Raw genomic sequence first — 24235 nt, 5'->3', positions numbered from 1 at the left:
TTAGCAGCGACGTCGTTGCTATGTGTGACACCACCTTTAAAGATATAGTTGCAATCAATCTTTTAGAGCGTCGCACCCAGAGATTGGAAATCCTCATTGTCAGATAAGATGGTGCAAATGTCGCGGGCGGAGGAGGGGACGATGCGCTCACCCACTGTTTGGGTCCGGCTGCTGCTGCTCGGTGTCTCGAGCGATGGGCCGGATCCCGGGGACTCGAGCGGCGTTCCTTGCCCGTGAGTGAAAGGGGGGTGGTTTGGTTTAGGGATATTGTCCGTGACGCCACCCACGGTTGTGGTGAGATTGGTGACACCACCGCTGCTCTGGACGGGGATCCCGGGAGCGGTGACAGGGAGCAGCTTGGATGTTGGTTCTCCCCTCCGTGGGTAGGGGGGTTGGTTGTCCCGGGGCCCCGGTGAGGGTTAGGGATGGCAGGCGGGTTACGGGGCCTGGTGAGGTGCAGGGTCGCGGGGGCAGCGCTGTGCCGCACGGCACGGTGGTACTCACTCAGCCAATGACGAATGCAAAGTCTCCGGTAAAACAAACGGCTGGATGGACGGGTCCCACAGACGGCTGCGGTGTTTCTCCTCCCGGTAGGTTGATGTTGACTGCCTTTCCGTGCACCTGTGTTGTGTTTACGGTTCCAATGGCTTCCCATTGGTAACCCACTCCCCAGCTTGGATGGATGCTGAGGGAGCCCCTTTTGCCCGCAGGCTCTGGCCCTGGGAACTGTAGCCTTGGCGGTGACTGTGTTTCCCTGTACGGTTTGAGCGGTTGCCTTCAATCGGGTCTTGACTGCTGGGAAACCCCGGAGGTTCCCTTCGCTAACGGATTTGACCAGTTTTACGGCGACTCCTAGCCTGGTCGGGGTCCGTAAGCCCTGCCGAATGGTGCTGGCTTCTCTTTGCTCCCCGATCTGGTACCGTCGGGCCACCGCCCGTCCCCGGTCCTTATGGTTCACTCCAATCAGCCTCTCCTGCAGACGGTCACCACCGTTTGCCAACCTTGCTGTATGTGCCCGGATCACACACCCGGACACGGTCAGTCTCCTCTACTACCACTTCACTCCTCACTTCCTTAACTCCAAACTGATCTGACTTCCTTTTCCCGCCTCCAGGACTGTGAACTCCTCGGTGGGCAGGGCCAACCGCCTGGCTCCACCCCCTGGTGTGGACATCAGCCCCTGGAGGGAGGCAATAAGGATTTGTGTTTTACCTAGATGTGCCTAGCCGGGGTGTGGGGTGTGTTGTTGTAGTACCTGTGACGTCCTGGCTTGTCCAGGGCGCCACACAGACATATATAGCTGATGCTCATTTTGCTTTCATGTCCCTACAGATGGTCAACGTCTCTGAACTCATGATCCCTCTGGACGCCCTGAAGGCTCCTGGCCGGATAGAGCTGAGCAGTAAATCCGCATTTATACATCACAAGGAGACGGTCTGGAGTCGCTGCTTAAATGCATGGTGTGCGCCCTCCTCCTTCTGTATCGTGTGCAGCCCAGCACTTATTGGGATAATGTGGGTGATGTAAATCCTCTGGTTTCCTCCCCAGGCACCAAACCGGACTTGCTGGACTGCTGGAGGAGATATCCAACTTTGAGGAGGAGGGTAAGATCTGAGTGCCAGCGGGTCACTATGTATTTCACAAGGGTTGAGTGTTGACTTTCCGGGCAGCCATTATAGTTACCTGGTGACTTGTGATTTGTTCATTGCAGTGCCCCCTATGGTGAGACACGTATCATGCTGTTTTCTTGCTGCATGCCGATGGGTTTCTTCTTTTCATGGATCACTGTTTCCACATCTTTTAGTAAGTTGCTTGTATTATATAGGTGAATAAATGCTTAAAGGGAGCTTGGCAGGAATAGTTTACTGCTAAAACTAGTGGTATGGCTGTATAGGTCCTAGTACAATCAAAATGATGCCTCTTGTAGTGATCTAATGAGGCAGAGCTGAGAATCAAACTGTTAAGCCACATGCAAATTAGCCTGGGAGTGCAGTGGGGGGGGGGGGGGGGGGGTGTCTGTGAACTCTGCCCTATCATACTCCCAGGCTTATCTGCATGTGGCGCTGGCTCCTTACATTACTACAGCACAGTCATCGCTTTTATTGTTGTACTAGGACCAATACACCCATACCACTTGTTTCAATAGTAAAATCATCCTTTACAGGATCCCTTTGGCTCTGTGCCCATGGGACAATGTACTCGCAGATTTTGATGCAGGTTTGTTCGCAGCTTTCCCGCAGCTGCTCCCCGGAATCCGCAGGGATCCATTGCTGCGGAATTCAAGCATTTTTTTTTTTTTTTTTTTTTGCAGTAAACCTGTGGGACATGTGTGGAAATACTTGCGGAAGTCCCGGCCTCTGTCTCCATAGGGGAGAGGCAGGATATCTGCAGATATTTCCGCTTGAATAATTGACATGCAGTTACGTGTGGCTGCGGGAAATCCGCAGCATATTCCGCAGCCGCACATACCGCAGCATGGACACAGCACTCCCCAAATCTCCTAGGATAACATGGGAAGTATCTGTACTTGCTAAAACCTGCGGATTTATCTGGAAAATCCAGATAAATCTGCAGGTTTTCCGTGGCAAAATCTGCGGGTACATTGTCCCGTGGGCACATAGCCTTTCAGCAATATAGTGTTATCAAAAGTTACTTTTCGATTGTCGGTATGATACAAAGGTTTATGGCAATTTGAGCTCAGGCAATGCAATAGTGTAACAAAGAAACAAGAGACCAGTTCAGCTCACCATAGTAGGTAGGATATGGCAGAAGGTGCAGTGGAAAAATATCAGGCCGGTTCCTGAGTAGAAGCAATCCAGATTAGGAGGAGACCAGTATCCTCAGATAGTATCTTAACACCTTTGCGTTATTCTTCCAAACGTTAATACATAGACACCGTCAGGTCTGCACGTTTCGAACAAAAGAAAATGTTCTTAATCATGACACTAACTGAACAGAAATAACAAGCTTAAATAAAACCCACCACCATGCTAGATGCCAGAAGGCAGTAAAGGGGGCTTTACACGATAGCGATATCGCTAGCAATTTGTAGCGATAGCGAGCGTGTAAGTACCCGCCCCCACCGCGCATGTAATTGTTTGTGATCGCTGCCGTAGCGAACATTATCGCTACAGCAGCGTCACACATACTTACCTGGTCGGCGGCGTCGCTGTGACTGCTGAACAATCCCTCTTTCAAGGGGGAGGGACGTTCGGCATCACAGCGACGTCACCGCAACATCACTAAGCGGCCGGCCAATCAAAGCGGAGGGGCGGAGATGAGCAGGACGTAACATCCCGCCCACCTCCTTCCTTCCTCATTGTGGCCGGCGGCAGGTAAGGAGACGTTCCTCGCTCCTGCGGTGTCACACACAGCGATGTGTGCTGCCGCATGAGCGATGAACCACCTGGATAAACAACCCTTACCGATTTTTGAGTTTGGGACGACCTCTCCACGGTGAACGATTTTCACCATTTTTAAGGTCGCTGGTCAGTGTCACACGCTGCGATATCGTTAATGACGCCGGATGTGCGTCACTAACAACTTGACCCCGACGACAAAACATTAACGATATCGTAGCGTGTAAAGCCCCCTTAAGTCTGGAGTGCAATAGGGGGGTATGGTGTAAAGTGGGTTTACATTAGGAATGTCTATAAATTCCAAATACCATGTCTGATTAGTGGGTAGAGGTGCTGAGAATGGCGTTTCCTAGACAAACTTTCCTAGGGAAGAGGTGACACACATGGGTGGTATTAACCATTTATATTGGAAGCTATATCAAAGGCAGAGTCCTCTTTCTTGTAATATGTTTGCGTCCACAGATGAAGAGTGAGGATCTCACAGCGGAGTTCTCTCAGGCTTGTGACTGGTGAGTAGCGCCTGATTTAAAGTGACCACCTCACAATATAAATGGAATAATAAATGCTTAGTTAGAAATCCTGGTGTCCTCCTTTTTTTGTGTTCTGGTGCAGCTCCGACTCCTAGATCTCTCTTCATGATTATTATTCTTATATGGCTGCCAGCTTTCTGTATGCACAGTGAGCTCTGTAAGGGGTGCTTCACACACAGCGAGCTCACTGCCGAGATCGCTGCTGAGTCACACTTTTTGTGACGCAGCAGTGACCTCATTAGCGATCTCGCTGTGTGTGACACTGAGCAGCGATCTGGCCCCTGCTGCGAGATCGCTGCTCGTTACACACAGCCCTGGTTCGTTTTCTTCAAAGGCGCTCTCCCGCTGTGATGCACAGATCGCTGTGTGTGACAGCGAGAGAGCGACAAATGAAGCGAGCAGGGAGCAGGAGCCGGCGTCTGACAGCTGCGGTAAGCTGTAACCAAGGTAAACATCGGGTAACCAAGGTGGTTACCCGATATTTACCTTAGTTACCAGCCTCCGCCGCTCTCACGCTGCCTGTGCTGCCGGCTCCGGCTCTCTGCACATGTAGCTTCTGTACACATCGGGTTAATTAACCAGATGTGTACTGTAGCTAGGAGAGCAAGGAGCCAGCGCTCAGTGTGCGCGGCTCCCTGCTCCCTGCACACACAGCTAACACACACCATACCCGATGTTTACCTTAGTTACCAGTCTCCGCAGCTTCCAGACAGCGGCTCCGTGCAAGCGCAGCGTCGCTTGCACGTCGCTGCTGGCTGGGGGCTGTTCACTGGTCGCTGGTGAGATCTGCCTGTTTGACAGCTCACCAGCGACCATGTAGCGATGCAGCAGCAATCCTGACCAGGTCAGATCGCTGGTCGGATCGCTGCTGCATCGCTAAGTGTGAAGGTACCCTAAGTCTGAGACACTGCCCCCGCTCCATCTAAGAGCAGGTACAGGTCGGTGAGAACCAAAACACAATGTACAGTGGAACCTCGCTTAACGAGTAACCCAGTTAAGGAGAATTTCGCTTAACAAGCAAAGCTTCCTGTAAATTTGTAACTCGGTTTACGAGAAAGCTTTGCTGTACGAGCAAAATCCTCACTGCACACACTTCCGGTTCCGTACATCCACCGCGCTCTAACCCGCTCTTGCAGTCGACACAAACACACTCAAGCACGCACAAATACACATACAGTATTATGCTCACCTTACTTTCCGTTCCATTGCCGACCTCATGGTTCTTGTAGTTCGCCGACTCATCGCGACGAGTGAGGGGAATCCTCGCGGCGAACTACAAGACCCAGGAGGCCGGCGATGGAACGGAAGGTAAGGTGAGCATAATATGTGTACCTTCATTTCCATTGCCGGCCTCCTGGGTCATGTAGTTCGCCGCTCCAGGATGTGTATCGGCAACCATAGCGACGAGGCAGGAACTTCAGCTGTCAGACGCTACTCAAAGGCAGCGCGTTGACCAATCAGAGGCAAGCGGCTCCTGCCTTTGACATCAGCGCGCTGGGTGCGGAAGTTCCTCCTTCGTCGCGATGGTAACCAGATACACAGCTCGTACTAGCGAACAGCAAGTCTCAGGAGACCGGCGATGGAACGGAAGGTAAGGTGAGCATAATATGTGTGTGTGCGTGCGTGTGTGCGTGTGTGTGTGTGTGTGTTTGTGGGACTTTGTTCATGTTTTTGTGTGTTTGTGCATGTGTGGAATGGCACAATAGGGGACCAGGATGGGACATTTATCAAGTTGTGGAACGAATTGTCTGCATTGCAATGATTTCCTATGGGAAATTTTGCTTTGCTGAACGAGTAACTTGGTTAACAAGCACACTCCCAGAACGGATTGTTCTCGTTAACCAAGGTTCCACTGTACATTGTGTAGTCAAAGCTCTGGACTGCTCCATCTATGAACCGATATGTGAGAATCCATGCACAATGTGCATAGTGTACCCTGAGACACTCCTCGTTCGGCCTCCTTCACACGTCCATGTGCCCGGTACGGGTGAGGTCCGTTTTCACATGTACCAGAGATACAGACACACGTAGACCCATTAAAATCAATGGGTCTGTGCACACCAGTGTGTTTTCACATTGTCCGTGTAGAGCATACATGTGCTCATGTGCTCCACATATAGACATGTGCGTTTTTCTCCTGCAGCACAGAGGTCACACGGCCAGCACACTGATGTGATCAGCGGGACATGTACTGGAGAAAACACGAGTCTGTGAAATAAAATGATTTCTTTATCGTTCCTTTGGGAGACCCAGACCATGGGTGTTTAGCTTCTGCCTCCGGAGGACACACAAAGTACTACACCTAAAAGTGTAGCTCCTCCCTCTGAGCTTATACACCCCCTGGTGAGCAGACCCAGCCAGTTTATCGCTTTGTGTTCAGGAGGCATACATCCACACATGCATTCTCATATGATTTTTTCCTTTTGGAATTAGTTTGAAGAACTGCGGGTCCACGTCTGGACCCCCGACATGTCCCTTCTCACCCCACTGTGTCGGCGGTGTTGTAAGGTTGATTTCCTAGGCTGGAGCCTTACATGCCGTGCTCCTTCACCATCCCTCCTGGGCTCTGGCTTGAAGTGGGAGCCAGCACGGTCTCCATGCCTGGCAGGAGACCGGTCTCCATCCGCAGCCCTTCAGGACCCTGCTGGACCGGAGCACTCATCCCCAGGGACCTGGCCCTGCGTCTCAGCAGCTAAGTACCTGAGACGTTTATATTTGGGGGTCCCTGTGCTTTATTGTTTGGGGAGAGTGTGCTTACTGTATTTACTGACATTTCCGGCGGGTTCTCTAGCTGTCGCCCGAGAACCGCGCCGATGGTGCCTGCGCGTCGGCCTCGCCGCTCAAATTTAGGCCCCGGCTTCGCCGGAGGCCTAGTTTCGTTTCACTGCCCTCGCATGTCATTCATGCAGAGGGACAGCGCGGCTCCTCCCGGCGGCCGTTCTGCACAGGGGAGGGACACTCCCCACTGCTGTGCGTTTCCTCCCCTGTAGGTCTCTATGGCCCTCCAGATCCCGCTCTTCATGCAAGTCCCGCCCCCTCTCTTCGCTCCGGCGGCCATTTTCTCAGAGTTCACTCAGCGCTGGTCTGCGTTCTGCATCCCTGCTGAGGTGCTGTGTTTGGGGGTCCGGGCTTCGGGATCTGGAGGGCACACAACACCGCTTTTCACAGCACAGCGGTCTGGTAAGCCACAACCGGCTCTGATTGTGGACCTCTGTATATACTCTCTGGGGTTCATTCTCTGGCAGAGCCCCCACTCCAGCAGCATGTCTCACACGAGGAGCAAGGCTCCAAAGCTTTACTCTTACTACTTTATATGCGCTGCATGTAAGCTCCTGCTGCCTGAACCGAGCACCTATCCACATTGTGGTGCCTGCTCTACCTTGGAGGTGCCACAGCCTGGAGTCTCTCCCCCAGTGGTCTCTCAGGCTGCTCCTGCTCCTGTGGCTGAGCCCCCGGCTTGGGTAGAATCCTTTTCTAGGTCTATCTCCCAGTCTTTTGCTGAGTCCATGGGACTTCTGTCCAGGACTTTGCTGAACAGATCTTAGTGACTTGATTGCTTCCATTAATTCTGTACTGGATCTCAATCCGCCAGTATCAGAGGAGCAACCCTCTCTGGCAGAAAAGCACCAGTTTACCTCGCCTAAGAGGGCAAAGAGTGTGTTCTTTAACCACTCCAGTTTTCAGGCCGCTGTGTCCAAGCCCAGGGCCTGTCCTGACAAACGCTTCCCAAAGCGTGGTTCTGATGACCGTTTTCCCTTTCCACCTGAGGTGGTCAAGGAGTGGGCTCAGTCCCCAAAGGTAGACCCCCCCCCGGTGTCTAGGCTCTCAGCCCGGACCGTTGTGTCGGTGGCTGATGGCACCTCCCTTAAGGATTCCACTGACTGCCAGATTGACCTTCTGGCCAAATCCGTATATGAAGCGGCGGGGGCCTCGTTTTCCCTGACTTTTGCAGCAGTGTGGGCTCTCAAAGCCATATCTGCTTCTCTAGAGGAGATGCATTCCCTCACCAGGGAATCTATGCCCGAAATGGTTGCCTTAACTTCTCAAGCTTCAGCTTTTTCATCCTATGCCATGTCTGCCATGCTGGAGGCTTCTCACCGCACTGCGGTGGCTTCAGCTAATTCCCTCGCTATCCGCAGGATCTTGTGGCTTCGAGAGTGGAAGGCAGATGCTTCTTCAAAGAAGTACCTTGCTGGGCTCCCTTTTGCTGGGTCCCGGCTGTTCGGAGAACAGCTGGATGAAATTATTAAGGAAGCTACTGGCGGGAAGAGTACTTCCATGCCACAAACCAAAGCCAGGAAACCTGCCCAGGGTAGGAATCAGTCGAGGTTTCGCTCCTTTCGTTCCTCCAACTGGTTGTCCTCTAGCCCTCGGCCTCGTCCACTAACTCAGCCAAGGACCAGAAATCCAACTGGCGCCCAAAAGCGCGTCCACAGAAGACCGCAGGAGCTGCTGCCACTAAGGCAGCCTCCTCGTGACTATCTGCCCGCTCCAGCAACGTCCTTAGTCGGTGGCAGGCTCTCCCACTTTGGCGACGCTTGGTTTCAACATGTCTCCGATCAGTGGGTGAGAGATATCATCTCCCACGGCTACAGGATAGAATTCTCTTCCAGACCGCCAAACAGATTTTTTTCTCTCAACCCCCCCCTGCTCCAAGGCCGCTGCCTTCTCACAGGCCGTGGCATCCTTGCAGGCCAACGGAGTAATTGTACCGGTTCCCGCCCGGGAACGGTTTAGAGGTTTCTACTCAAATCTCTTCCTAGTCCCCAACAAGGACGGTACCTTCCGGCCCATCCTGGATCTGCAGCTTCTCAACAAGCATGTTCAGGTGCGGCACTTTCGCATAGAGTCTCTGCGATCAGTCATTGCCTCAATGACCCAAGGGGATTTCCTGGCGTCCATCGACATCAGAGATGCCTATCTGCATGTGCCAATTGCAGTTTCATACCAGCGTTGGCTACGTTTTGCAATCGGAGAAGATAATTTCCAATTTGTGGCTCTCCCCTTCGGGTTGGCCACAGCCCCTCGAGTATTCACCAAGGTGATGGCTGCAGTGATTGCGGTTCTGCACCTACAGGGGTTGGCAGTGATTCTTTACCTGGACGACCTTCTAGTCAAGGCTTCATCCAGCGCAGACTGTCAGCGGAGTTTCTCGCTCACTCTCGCCACTCTAGCCCAATTCGGGTGGCTGGTCAATCTTCCCAAATCCACTCTGACTCCGACCCAGAGTCTCACGTACCTAGGGATGCAGTTCGAGACTTTGCCGGCACTTGTGAAGTTGCCCCTAGTCAAACAGCAGTCCCTCCATCTGGCAGTGCCCTCTCTGCTGAGGCCCCGCCGTTATACCCTCAGGCGTCTGATGCAGGTGCTGGGTCAAATGGTGGCGTCAATGGAAGCTGTCCCCTTTGCCCAGTTCCATCTGCGCCCCCTGCAGCTGGACATTCTCCGCTGTTGGGACAAGCGGCCTTCCTCCTTACACAGGTTAGTAGCTCTGTCGCCACAGACCAGGAGCTCTCTTCAGTGGTGGCTTCGGCCCCTCTCTCTCTCTCCAGGGGCGCTCCTTCCTGGCCCCGTCCTGGGTGATCCTCACCACGGATGCCAGTCTATCCGGCTGGGGGGCGGTATGTCTCCACCACAGAGCGCAGGGCACTTGGACTCCGTCCGAGTCAGCCCTTTCAATCAATGTGCTGGAAACCAGAGCCGTGCTTCTAGCTCTCCTAGCTTTTCACCACCTGTTGGCGGGCAGGCACATTCGAGTCCAGTCAGACAACGCGACAGCGGTTGCCTACATCAATCACCAAGGCGGGACACGCAGCCGCCTGGCAATGTTGGAGGTACAACGCATCCTCCAATGGGTGGAGGACTCCAAGTCCACCATATCCGCAGTCCACATCCCAGGCGTGGAAAACTGGGAAAAATTATCTCAGCCGTCAATCCGTGGACGGTGGCGAGTGGTCCCTGCACCCGGCAGTGTTTCAGTCAATCTGCCGCAAATGGGGCACTCCGGACGTGGACCTAATGGCATCCCGTCACAACAACAAATCCTGTTTACGTGGCTTGCTCCCACGATCCTCAGGCATTCGCCGCGGACGCTCTGGTTCAAGACTGGTCCCAGTTTCGTCTGTCCTACGTGTTTCCCCCTCTAGCTCTCTTGCCCAGAGTCCTGCGCAAGATCAGAATGGAGGGCCGTCGAGTCATCCTCATTGCACCGGACTGGCCCAGGCGAGCTTGGTATCCAGACCTGCTCCATCTGTCCGTAGAGATGCCGTGGCATCTCCCGGACCGTCCAGACCTACTCTCGCAAGGTCCGTTTTTCCGCCTGAATTCTGCGGCACTCAAATTGACGGCGTGGCTCTTGAGTCCTGGATTTTGATGGCTTCTGGTATTCCTCATGAAGTCATCTCCACTATGACTCGGGCCCGTAAGTCTTCCTCCGCTAAGATCTATCACAGGACTTGGAGAATTTTCCTGTCCTGGTGTCGCTCTACTGACCATCCTCCTTGGCCTTTCTCCTTGCCGACCCTTCTGTCTTTTCTACAGTCCGGTCTGCAGCTAGGACTGTCCCTCAACTCTCTCAAGGGACAAGTCTCAGCTCTGTCAGTTCTGTTCCAGCGGCGTCTCGCTCGGCTGGCTCAGGTCCGCACCTTCATGCAGGGCGCGTCTCACATCATTACGCCTTACCGGCGGCCCTTGGATCCCTGGGACCTTAATTTGTTTCTCACGGTTTTGCAGAAACCCCCCTTTGAGCCTCTTAGGGAAGTTTCCTTGTATCGTCTTTCACAGAAAGTGGCCTTTCTGGTGGCCATAACTTCCCTCAGGAGAGTCTCTGATTTGGCTGCGCTCTCTTCGGAGTCACCTTTTTTGGTTTTTCATCAAGACAAGGTGGTTCTCCGTCCGACTCCGGACTTTCTTCCTAAGGTGGTCTCTCCTTTCCACCTTAACCAGGACATTACCCTACCTTCCTTTTGTCCGGCTCCTGTTCATCGCTTTGAAAAAGCGCTGCATACTCTGGATCTGGTGCGTGCTCTCCGGATCTATGTGTCTCGCACCGCTGCTCTTAGGCGGTGCACTTCTCTTTTTGTGCTAACCACAGGTCGACGCAAGGGCCTCTCTGCTTCTAAGCCGACCTTAGCCCGTTGGATTAGATCGACCATTTCAGACGCCTACCAGAGTACTCAGGTGCCTCCCCCGCCGGGGATCAAGGCACATTCGACCAGAGCTGTCGGTGCCTCTTGGGCTTTTAGGCACCAGGCTACGGCTCAACAAGTCTGTCAGGCTGCCACTTGGACTAGCCTGCATACCTTTTCGAAGCACTACCAAGTGCATGCTCATGCTTCGGCAGATGCGAGCTTGGGCAGACGCATCCTTCAGGCGGCTGTCGCCCATTTGTGAAGTTAGGTTCTGCCTACTTCTTAGTTTTCTGTTTATTTCCCACCCATGGACTGCTTTGGAACGTCCCATGGTCTGGGTCTCCCAAAGGAACGATAAAGAAAAAGAGAATTTTGTTACTTACCGTAAATTCTTTTTCTTATAGTTCCGTATTGGGAGACCCAGCACCCTCCCTGTTGCCTGTTGGCAATTTTCTTGTTCCGTGTGTTATCACCGGCTGTTGTCGTGGACAGAGTCTCCGGTTGTTCTGGCTCTTGCTCTGTTCTACTTGTGGGTGGCTATTCTCCTTCAGCTTTTGCACTAAACTGGCTGGGTCTGCTCACCAGGGGGTGTATAAGCTCAGAGGGAGGAGCTACACTTTTAAGTGTAGTACTTTGTGTGTCCTCCGGAGGCTGAAGCTAAACACCCATGGTCTGGGTCTCCCAATACGGAACTATAAGAAAAAGAATTTACGGTAAGTAAACAAAATTCTCTTTTTTCTACACTCACTTGTCTGCACCGCTGATGTCTCCGGCACTGCTGTCACTTGCTTCCTCGGCCCCCTCATTATGCTCATTCCATATTTACTGCATCGAGGACTGGAAGCAGCAGCAGCGCTGGACACAGCAGCAGAGGGGACAGGTAAGTATAGAAGTTCATGCTGTCATTGTGTTATGCGGATGTCACACGGATAGCACAGGGCAGCACACACATACGCACCTACACCACGGACAGTGCATAATGTGTGTGTTTTGCACGGACGTGTTAAAAAGGCCTTTAGGATGGAGCAGTCCACAGCGGGGGGAGCGTCTCAGACTTAGCGCTTACTGTCCATACGGGAACCTGGCAGCCATATAATAATCATGAAGAGAGGTCTGCGAATCCCAGGAGCTGTACCACAAAAAAAATGACACTGGGTATTTCAGCTATGCATTAAACATTTATAGTGACATTTTTGCTGTTATGTGGAGGATTGTTTAAAGGGAATCTGTCAGCAGGTTTTTGCTATGTAATCTGAGAGACCTTGATTAGTGATGTCACTTACTGCGATGTGTTTTGCTTTTTTAATACAATCAGTATTTTATTAACATGAATTTATCATTACAGAACAAGCTGCCTCAAGTCTCCTGGTCCAACCCCACCACTGATTAGCAGCTCTTTCAATATATAATGTATACAGAAAGCTGTGGTGTGGGTGAGGGTATACACAGATGAACTGAGCGCTGCTAGATCTTTAGCAGAGAAAACTGTCTCTATCATGACTGCTGCATCAAGTAAACAAAGTGACGCATCACTAGAATCAGGGTCTCTGTCCCTACCTCTTGCTGCTGTCAGGTTACTTAGCTAAACCTGCTCACAGATTCACTTTTGTTTACCATTGCCTAGTCACAGGTCCAAATTTTGCTGGCATATAAACTGGATTCTTTTTGTTAATATATTATGTATCAGGACTGGCTGTTCTCTCCGAACGTTTGCTTGGCATCCGCACACGAACAAGTTTGCCCTGGCACTTGTAGATGACTCTATTCGAATATACACCACAGGAAGGTAAGGTGGGCCGCATTGTTGGTATTTTCCTTGACACAAGTAAGTACTACGGAATAGACAGGCAATGATCTTAGCAGGGATCTATGGTACATGCATGGTAAATGATGCGCCAACTAAAGGGCTGGGCTAACAGGAGGTAAACCGTGTGAATGCCAATGTAAGAAGTGCTGCAGAATACAGATCTCAGAACAAGGAAATGGAAAGGTCTTCACAGGTAAATTTAAAAAAAAAAAAAAAATCCCATGATGAAGCTGCTGTACTCCTACAGAAACCTCTTAACTCCCGATTTATTTGTTGATTTTATTTATTTTCATTTTTATTATGTCTTGTAACTTTTAAGCATTTTTTAAAAAAAAAAAAGTTGCATGTTTTCTAAAAAAAACAAACCTAAAATCATTCCATGGGTCGGACTGGAGTAATTGTCAAGAATTTAGTCTTTGTCAATAAGGGGGGCTTTACACGTTGCGACATCGCTTCCGAAATATCGTCGGGGTCACGTCATTAGTGATGCACATCCTGCGGCGGTAACGACATCGCAACGTGTAAATCCTAGGTGCGACGATAAACAATCTCAAAAGCATCGAAAATCGGTGATCTGTGTAGCGTCATTCATTTTCATAATGTCGGGTCGACTGCAGGTACGATGTAGTTTGTTGCTCCTGCAGCTCCACACATCGCTGTGTGTAAACCCGCAGGAGCGACAAACATCTCCTTACCTGCGTCCACCAGCAATGCGGAAGGGAGAAGGTGGGCGGGATATTACGTCCTGCTTATCTCCGCCCCTCCGCTTCTATTGGCCGGCCGCTTAGTGACGTCGCTATGACACCGAACGCACCTCACCCTTGAAGGAGGGATAGTTCGGCAGTCACAGGGACATCGCTGACCAGGTAAGTGCGTGTGACGCTGCCGTAGCGATAATGTTCGCTACGGCAGCAATCACCGCATATCGCATGTGCGACGGGGGCGGGTGCTATCGCGCTCAGCATCGCTAGCCGATACTAGCAATGTCGCAACGTGTAAAGTACCCCTAAGTTGCAATTGAGGATTCAACAGAAACCTTTTTAAATCCCAAATGTTGTATACAATGACAAACATAAAAAAAAGAGGAAAATAAATCTAAAATAGACTTCATAAAAGAACAAGTGGGATAAAATGAACCAAAAATGGGCAAATGCAATGAATATAGATCTTTGTATTTGGGCAGACATCTTTAATCTGAGCTTGTTGTAAAGTTAGGGTACGTGCGCAGACAGCGTTTTTTTAAGACTGTGTTTTTGTCCCGTTTTGGCCGCAAAAAAACGCACCTGCGGCAAAAACGCACCGGTAAAATACGTATGCGTTTTTGGCTGAGTTTTGCTGCGTTTTTGATCACTGCGTTTTCCTGCGTTTTTCCAATGCATTGCATGGGTGAAAAACGCAGGAAAGAATTGACATATCCATTTTTTTTTTTTTTTTTTTTTTTTAAGCTCAAAAACGCAGTTGAATAAAAAAAAAAGTTACGTGCGACCAGCAAAAATGAAAAATCATAGACTTTGCTGGGGAAGCAAAGTCATGCAGTTTGAAGCCCAAAAACGCACCAAAAAAAACGCAAAAACGCCCAGTGCACACATAGCCTTAATCGTCTCTGTATACTGACAACCTCACTGCTGTAGACGGTAGCCTCTCTAATCAAGCAGAAATGCAGTGTAAAGCATGAAGGAGGCTTAAGGCTGCTTTACACGCAGCAACATCGCTAGCAATGTCGCTCGTGAAAGCACCCGCCCCCGTTGTTTGTGCGTCACAGGCAAATCGCTGCTCGTCTTGCACACTATCGCTAGGACCCGTCACACATACTTACCTTCCTAACGACGTCGCTGTGGCCGGCGAACAGCCTCTTTTCTAAGGGGGCGGTTCGTGCGGCGTCACAGCGACGTCACACGGCAGGCGTCCAATAGAAGCGGAGGGGCGGAGAGCAGCCTCATGGAAGTCACGCCCACCTCGTTGCCGGAGGATGCAGGCACGGTGTTGTTAGTCGTTCCTGGGGTGTCACACGTAGCGATGTGTACTGCCTCAGGAATGACCAGCAACCTGCGTCCAGAACAAGGAACGACATTTGGGAAATGGACGACGTGTCAACAATCAACGATTTGGTGAGTATTTTGTATCGTTAGCGGTTGCTCGTACGTGTCACACGCAACGACGTCGCTAACGAGGCCGGATGTGCGTCACAAATTCCGTGACCCCAACGACATCTCCTTAGCGATGCCGTTGCGTGTAAAGCCCCCTTTAGAGCAAACAGCTTTGTGATAAGTGTTGTGGATTTCAGACTACCTTTGACTCCTATTAGGTAATGCAGTTAGGCGCCTGGAGCCACAAATCATAATGTGCCGTAATAAGCCATTATTACAGGGTAACTGCACAATATGATAGCATTATAGACAATATTTTGTCACTATTTTGTACAGCCGTAGGTCATGTACCTCGTGTTTGTTTATTATGCAGCCTCATATTATTTTTATCACTACTTCTTTTTTTTTTTATTTATTTTTATTTTTATTTTTTTTTTAGCCCAACGATCCCGACATTAAAACATCGTCTGCAGAAGGACGTGGCAAGTCTAGCATGGAAACCATTTTGTGCCTCAATTTTAGCTGTGGCATGTCAGAGCTGTGTCCTGGTGTGGCACATCGACCCCACCTCTCTGTCCACCAGGTAATGTTTATTACACTGAGAAATCCATTGTTTTTCTCCTCTCTTATTATCTTCAAAACTAGGTTAGTCCAGTGGTCTGGATTCCTGGAGGTCACCAGAGGGGAGATGTCGTCATATTACATGTCAAAATCCACCAGAACAGGAGCCAGTGTCTTTCAAGGCTCTTGCAGACGATCACATTTTCGGTCTAAGTGCAAGCTATCAAATAATCTGATTGCTTCCGGACTTTTTTCCTTGGAATGAGAGGGTCAAGATCTTCACTGACAGAATGGAGAAGATGGAGAAACTTATATTTCTTTGTCGCTCCATTGGGAGACCCAGACAATTGGGGTGTATAGCTACTGCCTCCGGAGGCCACACAAAGTATTACACTTTAAAAAGTGTAACCCCTCCCCTCTGCCTATACACCCTCCCGTGCATCACGGGCCCATCAGTTTTATGCTTTGTGTTGAAGGAGGCTGACACTCACACAATGCTCCACATTTTAGTCAGCAGCAGCTGCTGATTATATCGGATGGAAGAAAAGAGGGCCCCTAACAGGGCCCCCGGCATGCTCCTTCTCACCCCACTGAGTCGGCGGTGCTGTTAAGGTTGAGGTACCCATTGCGGGTACACAGGCTGGAGCCACATACCGTTTTCCTTCCCTATCCCTTAGGGGCTCTGGGTGAAGTGGGATCCTAACCGGTCATCCAGGCACTGGGACCGGGCTCCCTCCGCAGCCCCTGGTGGTATCTGCCGGACAGGAGATGGAGTATCGTCAGGGACATGGCCCTGCATCTACAGGTACTCTGTGTCCCCTTTGGGACGGTGCATGAAGCACCTTGGCCTTAGACACTGCAGCGACTGCGGTGTGATTTTTTTTTTGACCGGGACTACCGCGCCGACCGTGCCTGTTTGCCGGCCGCGGTTTTTACTTTAGTCCCCGGCTTTTGCGGCCTAGTGTATTAAACTCCCGCCCCTGGGCCTGCCAGTCAGGGGGAAGGGCGGGACGGTCGGTATGACGCCGACGGTGAGGGCTGGAGCACACTTCGCTGTCCTCCTCCCCCCCTCACTGTTCACTATGGGGCGCAGATTCCCGCACTTTTGTGGTTCCGCCCTCGGCTCCCTCCTCCCCTCGGAACGCCGGCAGCCATTGTTATATGGCATGATTCTGCCGGTGGAGATCTCAGAATGTGCTCACTGTTCGGCAGCACTGCAGCTCTAGGAGAGGGGGTTCCTAACCGGTCGCCATGCACTGGGACCGGGCTCCATCCGCAGCCCCTGGGGGATTCTGACGGACAGGAGACAGGACATCATCAGGGACAGAGCCCTGCATCCATAAGGTACTCTGTGTCCCCTTTGGGGGACGCTGCATACAGCACCTGGGTTACAAACGCCGCAGCGGTTGCTGTGCGGTTTGTGAGACCGGGACTACCGCGCCGACAGCGCCTGTTTGCCGGCCGCGTCTTTAACTTTAGTCCCCGGCTCTTGCGGCCTAGTACCATATACTCCCGTTCCCGGGCCTGCCAGTCAGGGGTAACGACGGGACGTCGGCAGTGAGGGCTGGAGCATACTTGGTATCCTCCTCCCCCCTCACTGTGCACTGTGGGGCACCAGTTTCCCAATCGGGTGCTGGCCCCCCCTTAGGTGCCGAAGTGTGTGTGTGTGTGTATATATATATATATATATATATATATATATATTTATATGGTATATGATTTCACTGTTCGGCAGCACTATTTGCTTTTGGCTATATACCCTCGCTGATTACTAAGAGGTGACATCAGCAGGTCGTCCGCAAACAGTAAGGGTGCCAAGGCGCAGGCTTTCTTTGCAACCTGTACCTCTTGTGCGGCTATATTGCCGGCAGGTTCCACCTATCATTGCAAATGCTTGGCCCCTGGGGCACTCACTCAGCCGGAGCCTCTGGCACGGGTGGGACCCTCGGCTCAGGTGGTACCACCGGTTTCCAGCACAGATGGCAGGGACAGAGTTTGCACGTTTGACTGAGCAACTCTCTGAGTCATTCCATGGCCCAGTCTATGAACAGAGGGGCTGCTAAGATGGAAGCTTTGCAGTCCAGAACGGTAACACAGGGCCAGGGAGCTGTGAGTTCATCGCCCCCAGGCCCCTCTGGGTCGGTATAACAAGGGGCTCCTGGGGTAACACCCAGATCCCACGGTGAGAACTCCGACACGGACCGCGGCCTCACACAGGCTAACCGGGCTCGCTGGGAACCTTCCACGACTTCACTGTCGGAGTTAAGGATGAAGCGGAGGTCGCAGCTCAGGGCTCTAAACCTAACGTTGCGCTCAATCTGGATACACCTGAAGGGGACGCCATAGTAAATGACCTTATAGCGTCCGTCAACCAGGTGCTAGACCTCTCTTCCCCATCTTCTCCTATGGAGGAGTCGGCTTCACAGCGGGAGAAACACCAGTTTAGGTTTCCCAAATGTACACGGAGTGCGTTTTTTTCGATCACTCTAACTTCAGAGAGGCTGTCCAGAAGCACAGAACTTTCCGGACAAGCGCTTTACTAAGCGCCTTAATGACACACGTTACCCTTTTCCCCCCTGACGTAGTTAAGGGTTGGGCTCAGTGTCACAGGGTGGATCCTCCAGTCTCCAGACTGGCGGCTAGATCCGTAGTATTAGTGGCAGATGGTTCATCTCTCATGGATGCCACTGACAGGCAAATAAAGCTTATGATGAAATCCATCTTGAAGCCATAGGCGCATCTTTTGCTCCGGCCTTCGCAGCCGTGAGGGCTCTCCAAGCTATCTCAGCTTCTCTGGCTGAGATTAATGCGGTCGCACGTATCTCTGCCCCGCAGGCTGTGTCCTTGGCTTCTCAAGCGTCCCAGCCCTCCTCGTCCAACAGGCCACAGAAGAGCCAGAGGAACTCTTCTCCACGGCGGTCTAAGTCACGTCCTCCAAAGACCACCGGAGGCACCGTCTCCAAGGCGGCCTCCTCATGACTTTCGGCCGCCCCAAACCGCATCCTCGGTCGGTGGCAGGCTCTCCCGCTTTTGCGACGCCTGGGGCCACATGTCCAAGACCGATGGGTGAGAGACATTCTGTCTCACGGTTTCAAGATAAGAGTTCAGCTCTCGTCCTCCGACTCGTTTTTTTCAGAACATCTCCGCCCCCCGAACGGACCGTTGCGCTTTTCAGGCGGTGGACACTCTGACAACAGAAGGAGTGGTGATCCCCGTTCCCCTCTGGAACGCGGTCGCGGTTTTTACTCCAATCTGTTCGTGGTGCCAAAAAAGGACGGCTCATTCCGTTCCGTTTTGGACCTCAAATTGCTCAACAAACATGTGACAACCAGGCGGTTTCGCATGGAATCCCTCCGATCTGTCATCGCCTCGATGTCCCAAGGAGACTTCCTAGCATCAATCGACATCACAGATGCCTATCTCCATGGCAGATCGCTCAAGGGCATCAACGCTTCCTGCGTTTCGCCATCGGGGACGAACACCTTCAGTTGGTGGCACTGTCTTTCGGCCTGGCGACAGACCCACGGGTCTTCACCAAGGTCATGGCATCCGTCGTAGCGATCCTACACTCTCAGGGCCACTCGGTGATCCCTTACCCAGACGTTCTCCTAGTCAAGGCACCCTCTTGGGTGGCTTGTTAACACAGTCTGACCGTTGCTCTGGAGACTCTCCAGAGGTTTCGGGTGGATCATCAATTTTCCAAAGTCAAAATTGTCTCCGACCCAGTCACTGACATACCTCAGGATGGAGTTTCATACTCTCTCAGCGATGGCCAAGCTGCCGCTGGACAAACAGCGGTCGCTGCAGACAGGGGTGCAATCCCTTCTTCGGGCCCAGTCGCACCCCTTGAGGCGCCTCATGCACTTCCGGGGGAAGATGGTGGCAGCAATGGAGGCAGTTCCATTTGCGCAATTTCATTTGCGTCCTCTCCAATAGGACATTCTCAGCAAATGGGACAAGAGGCCGACGTCCTTAGACAGGAACGTCTCTCTGTCTCTGGAAGCCAAGACCTCACTTCAGTGGTGGCTTCTCCCCACTTCTCTGTCGAAAGGAAAATCCTTTCTGCCCCCATCCTGGGCTGTGGTCACGACGGACGCGAGCCTGTCAGGATGGGAAACGGTTTTTCTCCACCACAAGGCTCAGGGAACCTGGACTCTGACAGAGTCCTCCCTTCAGATCAATGTTCTGGAGATAAGGGCAGTGTATCTAGCCCTCAAGGCGTTCCATCGGTGGCTCGAGGGCAGGCAGATCCGCATACAGTCGGACAACGCCACGGCGGTTGCGTACATCAACCACCAGGGCGGCACTCGCAGTCGTACAGCCTTCCAAGAAGTCCGGCGGATACTGCTGTGGGCGGAGGCCACAGCCTCCACCATCTCCGCGGTTCACATTCCGGGCGTAGAAAACTGGGAAGCAGACTTCCTCAGTCGCCAGGGCATGGACGCGGGGGAATGGTCTCTCCACCCGGACGTGTTTCAAGAGATCGGTTGCCGCTGGGGAACGCTGGACGTCGATCTCATGGCGTCTCGGCGCAACAACAAGGTCCCGGCATTCATGGCACGGTCTCAGGACCACAGAGCTCTGGCGGCGGACGCCTTAGTTCAGGATTGGTCGCAGTTTCAACTGCCTTATGTATTCCCTCCTCGGGCAATGCTGCCCAGAGTGTTGCGCAAGATCAGGTCCGACTGCCGCCGCGCCATTCTTGTCGCTCCAGATTGGCCGAGGCGGTCGTGGTACCCCGATCTGTGGCATCTCACGGTGGGGCAACCGTGGGCGCTCCCAGACCGACCAGACTTGCTATCTCAAGGGCCATTTTTCCATCTGAATTCTGCGGCCCTCAACCTGACTGTGTGGCCACTATGAGACAGGCCAGGAAACCAACGTCAGCCAAGATCTGTCACAGAACTTGGAGGATCTTCTTAGCCTGGTGCTCGGAGAGGGGGTTTACCCCCTGGCCGTTTGCCTTACCCAGTTTTCTTTCCTTCCTTCAATCAGGATTGGACAAGGGTTGTCTCTCGGCTCTCTCTAAGGTCAAGTCTCGGCGCTTTCCGTGTTTTTTCAAAAGCGTCTAGCCAGGCTTCCGCAGGTCCGCACGTTCCTGCAGGGAGTTTGCCACATAGTCCCACCTTACAAGCGTCCGCTGGAACCCTGGGATCTCAACATGGTTCTACAGGCTCTTCAAAAACCACCTTTTGAGCCGCTGTGGGATGTCTCTCTATCATGTCTTTCGCAGAAGGTGGCATTTCTAGTGGCGGTTACTTCACTCCGTAGAGTGTCAGAGCTTGCAGCGCTGTCATGTAAAGGCCTTTTCCTGGTATTTCACCAGGATAAGGTGGTTCTGCGTCCGGTCCCGGACTTTCTCCCTAAGGTGGTGTCCACTTTTCATCTCAATCAGGATATCTCCTTACCTTCATTTTGCTCTCATCCAATTCACCAATATGAAAAGGATTTGCATTTGTTAGATCTAGTGAGAGCACTCCGGATCTACGTGTCTCGCACGGCGCCATTGCGCCGCTCTGATGCGCTCTTTGTCCTTGTCGCTGGCCAGCGTAAGGGGTCGCAGGCTTCCAAGTCAACCTTGGCTCGGTGGATCAAGGAACCGATTTTTGAAGCCTGCCGTTCTTCTGGGCTTCCGATTCCTTCAGGGCTGAAAGCCCATTCTACCGGAGCCGTGGGTGCGTCCTGGGCATGGCGGCACCAGGCTACGGCTCAGCAGGTGTGTCAGGCGGCTACCTGGTCGAGTCTGCACACTTTCACGAAACACTATCAGGTGAATGCCTATGCTTCGGCAGATGCCAGCCTAGGTAGGCGAGTCCTTCAGGCGGCGGTTGCCCACCTGTAAGAGGGGGCCGTTGTTTCGGCTCTTTTTATCGAGGTATTCTTTTACCCACCCAGGGACTGCTTTTGGACGTCCCAATTGTCTGGGTCTCCCAATGGAGCGACAAAGAAGAAGGGAATTTTGTTTACTTACCGTAAATTCCTTTTCTTCTAGCTCCTATTGGGAGACCCAGCACCCGCCCCTGTTCCCTTCGGGCTGTTTGTTCTTTTGTGTACACATGTTGTTCATGTTGAATTGTTCTTTTGGTTCATGGTTTCAGTTCTCCGAACATCCTTCGGATTGAATTTACCTTAGACCAATTTATAAGTTTCCTCCTTCCTGCTTTGGCACCAAAACTGATGGGCCCGTGATGCACGGGAGGGTGTATAGGCAGAGGGGAGGGGTTACACTTTTTAAAGTGTAATACTTTGTGTGGCCTCCGGAGGCGGTAGCTATACACCCCAATTGTCTGGGTCTCCCAATAGGAGCTAGAAGAAAAGGAATTTACGGTAAGTAAACAAAATTCCCTTCATTTACTCTGCCTAATTATTGAGATGGATGTAACGTTTCCCGGTGATCAGGCAGTGTATTCAGGCTGACGATCACTCAGCAAACAAGCAAAATGCTTGTTCATTGGGTGAAATAATTTTTAAGCTTTCCTTTCTTAGCGGCACATTGTCCACAGAACCTGTACTCCGAAACCAATGGCCACCTATGTGCCCTGAAGCTATTGCTGATTGTTGTGCGAACAACATTGAGCACAGATGACCTATTAAACAGGCTGTTGAATGACTGCTGATTGGTTTGTATGTAGCCGATTGTCAGTCAGTTTTGGCCTCGGTTAAGGCCGCTTTACACGCAACGACATCGCTAACGAGATGTCGTTGGGGTCACGGAATTCGTGACGCACATCCGGCCTAGTTAGCGACGTCATTGTGTGTGAAAAGCATGAACGACTGTTAACGATCAAAATTACTTACCTAATCGTTAATCGTTGATTCGTCGTTCCTTTCCCGATTATCATTGCTGTTGCAGGACGCAGGTTGTTTGTCGCTCCTGCGGCAGCACACATCGCTATGTGTGACACCGCAGGAACGAGGAATATCACCTGACCTGCGGCCGTCCGCAATGAGGAAGGAAGGAGGTGGGCGGGATGTTCGTCCTGCTCATCTCTGCCCCTCCGCTTCTATTGGGCGCCCGCTTAGTGACGCCGCTGTGACACCGAACGAACTGCCCCCTTAGAAAGAAGGCGGTTCACCGGCCACAGCGACGTCGCTAAGCAGGTAAGTATCTGTGACGGGTGTAAGCGATGTTGTGCGCCACGGGCAGCGATTTGCCCGTGACGCACAACCGACGACGGGGGCGGGTACGCTCGCTAGCGATATCGATACAAATATCGCAGCGTGTAAAACGGCCTTTAGTCCAGTGCAGCCGATCCCTTAGCGGCTCTAGGGTTTATGGATGGGTGTTTCACAATACCTTGATCTAAAGTTAGGAATGATAGAGAGATTTGCTGTGACAGAGAAAAACGCATCTTCTCACATTTTCTACTGCATGTCTTTCTCCCATTATTGCATGTGTTACTTATGGATGTGCTTGTCTTTATGTCTGGTATTGACAGGCCTTCATCAGGCTGCGCTCAGATCCTTACACATCCAGGTCACAGTCCAGTCACTAGCGTCATCTGGTCTCCTAAAGGTGGAGTGTTACTGTCGGCATCCCCCGTTGACACCGCTATGTTGGTGAGTAATCTAGTAGAAATGTCAGTACTGGAGATCCTCTAGTCGTTACCTTGATAAAGACCTTCCTTGGAAAAGTATTTATACCCTGTGAACTCTTCACATACTTTAGTGTTACACCCAGAAACTTAAATGGGATTTTATATGGATGCTAAGCAGCAAGTATTTGTGAAATGTAAAGGAAATGATACACGGTTTTCCAAATATTTTAAAAATAAAAATCTGAAAATTGTGACGTGCATTTGTATTTAGCTCCTTGAGTCAGTACTTTGAAGGCCCACCTTTTGCTATATTTACTGCAGCAAGTCTTTTGGCGTCTGTCTGTACCAGATTTGCACATCTAGAAGATGACATTTTTGCCCATTTATCTTTGCAAAATGTCTCCAGCTGACTGAGATTGGATGGAGACGTCTGGACTGTGACTGGGCCATTCACACACATGAATATGCTTTGATCTAAACCATCCATTCCATTGTAGTTCTCGCAGGATGTTTAGGGCGTTGTTTTGCTGGAAGGTGAACCTACGCCCAGTCTCAGGTCTTTCTTTATCGTTCCTTCCATGGGAGACCCAAACCATGGGTGTATAGCTAGCGCCTCCGGAGGACACACAAAGTACTACTCTCAAACGTGTAGCTCCTCCCTCCGGGCTATATACACTCCCTGGATGACAATCTATCCAGTTCAATACTTTGTGTTTCAGGAGGAACACACACTTGCATTCTCTGATATTTTTTTCTCATTTTTATTTTTTTTTTAAAGATTTGGAAGAAAAGCGGGTCCAGTCTGGACTCCCGGCATGTCCCTTCACACCCCACTCTGTCGGCGGTGCTGTTAAGGTTGACTTTATAAGGCTGGAGCCTTCACATGCCGCGCTCCTTCACATCCTCTAAGAGGCTCTGGGTTGAAGTGGGAGCCTCCACGGTCCTCTCTGCTTGCAGACGACCGGTCTCCATCCGCAGCCCTGTCTGGTCCCTGCTGGAAGGAGCATTTACCCCCCTCTCCAGGGACATGGCCCTGCGTCTCAAAGCTAAGTATAGAGACGTTTTTCAGGGGTCCCGGGTACTTTTATTAGGGGGACAGTATGTGTGTTAACGTTACTGTACTTTCTGGACGATTCTGGGGATTTCCCCTGAGAACCGCGCCGACGGTGCCTGCTCGTCGGCCGCATTGTTAAATCTAGGCCCCGGCTTCTGTTTGGGCCTAG

General features: G+C 51.7%; 1 protein-coding gene across 1 annotated transcript in view; it reads left to right on the top strand.

Moving 5' to 3' along the window:
- The window catches only part of AAAS (aladin WD repeat nucleoporin), a 104884-nt gene that overhangs the window by 20937 nt on the left and 59712 nt on the right, over positions 1–24235 (top strand). Inside the window, exons 3-9 of the mRNA XM_075334535.1 lie at positions 1333–1460; positions 1549–1604; positions 1712–1803; positions 3822–3868; positions 12707–12805; positions 15353–15496; positions 22914–23034. Coding sequence (XP_075190650.1) covers positions 1333–1460; positions 1549–1604; positions 1712–1803; positions 3822–3868; positions 12707–12805; positions 15353–15496; positions 22914–23034 — 687 coding nt within the window. The remainder of the gene's footprint in view (positions 1–1332; positions 1461–1548; positions 1605–1711; positions 1804–3821; positions 3869–12706; positions 12806–15352; positions 15497–22913; positions 23035–24235) is intronic.

Source organism: Anomaloglossus baeobatrachus, chromosome 2, assembly GCF_048569485.1.
Source record: "Anomaloglossus baeobatrachus isolate aAnoBae1 chromosome 2, aAnoBae1.hap1, whole genome shotgun sequence".
In the NCBI taxonomy this organism is placed as follows: domain Eukaryota; kingdom Metazoa; phylum Chordata; class Amphibia; order Anura; family Aromobatidae; genus Anomaloglossus; species Anomaloglossus baeobatrachus.
The sequence above is the reverse complement of the archived record's forward strand: the minus strand, read 5'-3'. Positions and strand labels throughout refer to the sequence as shown.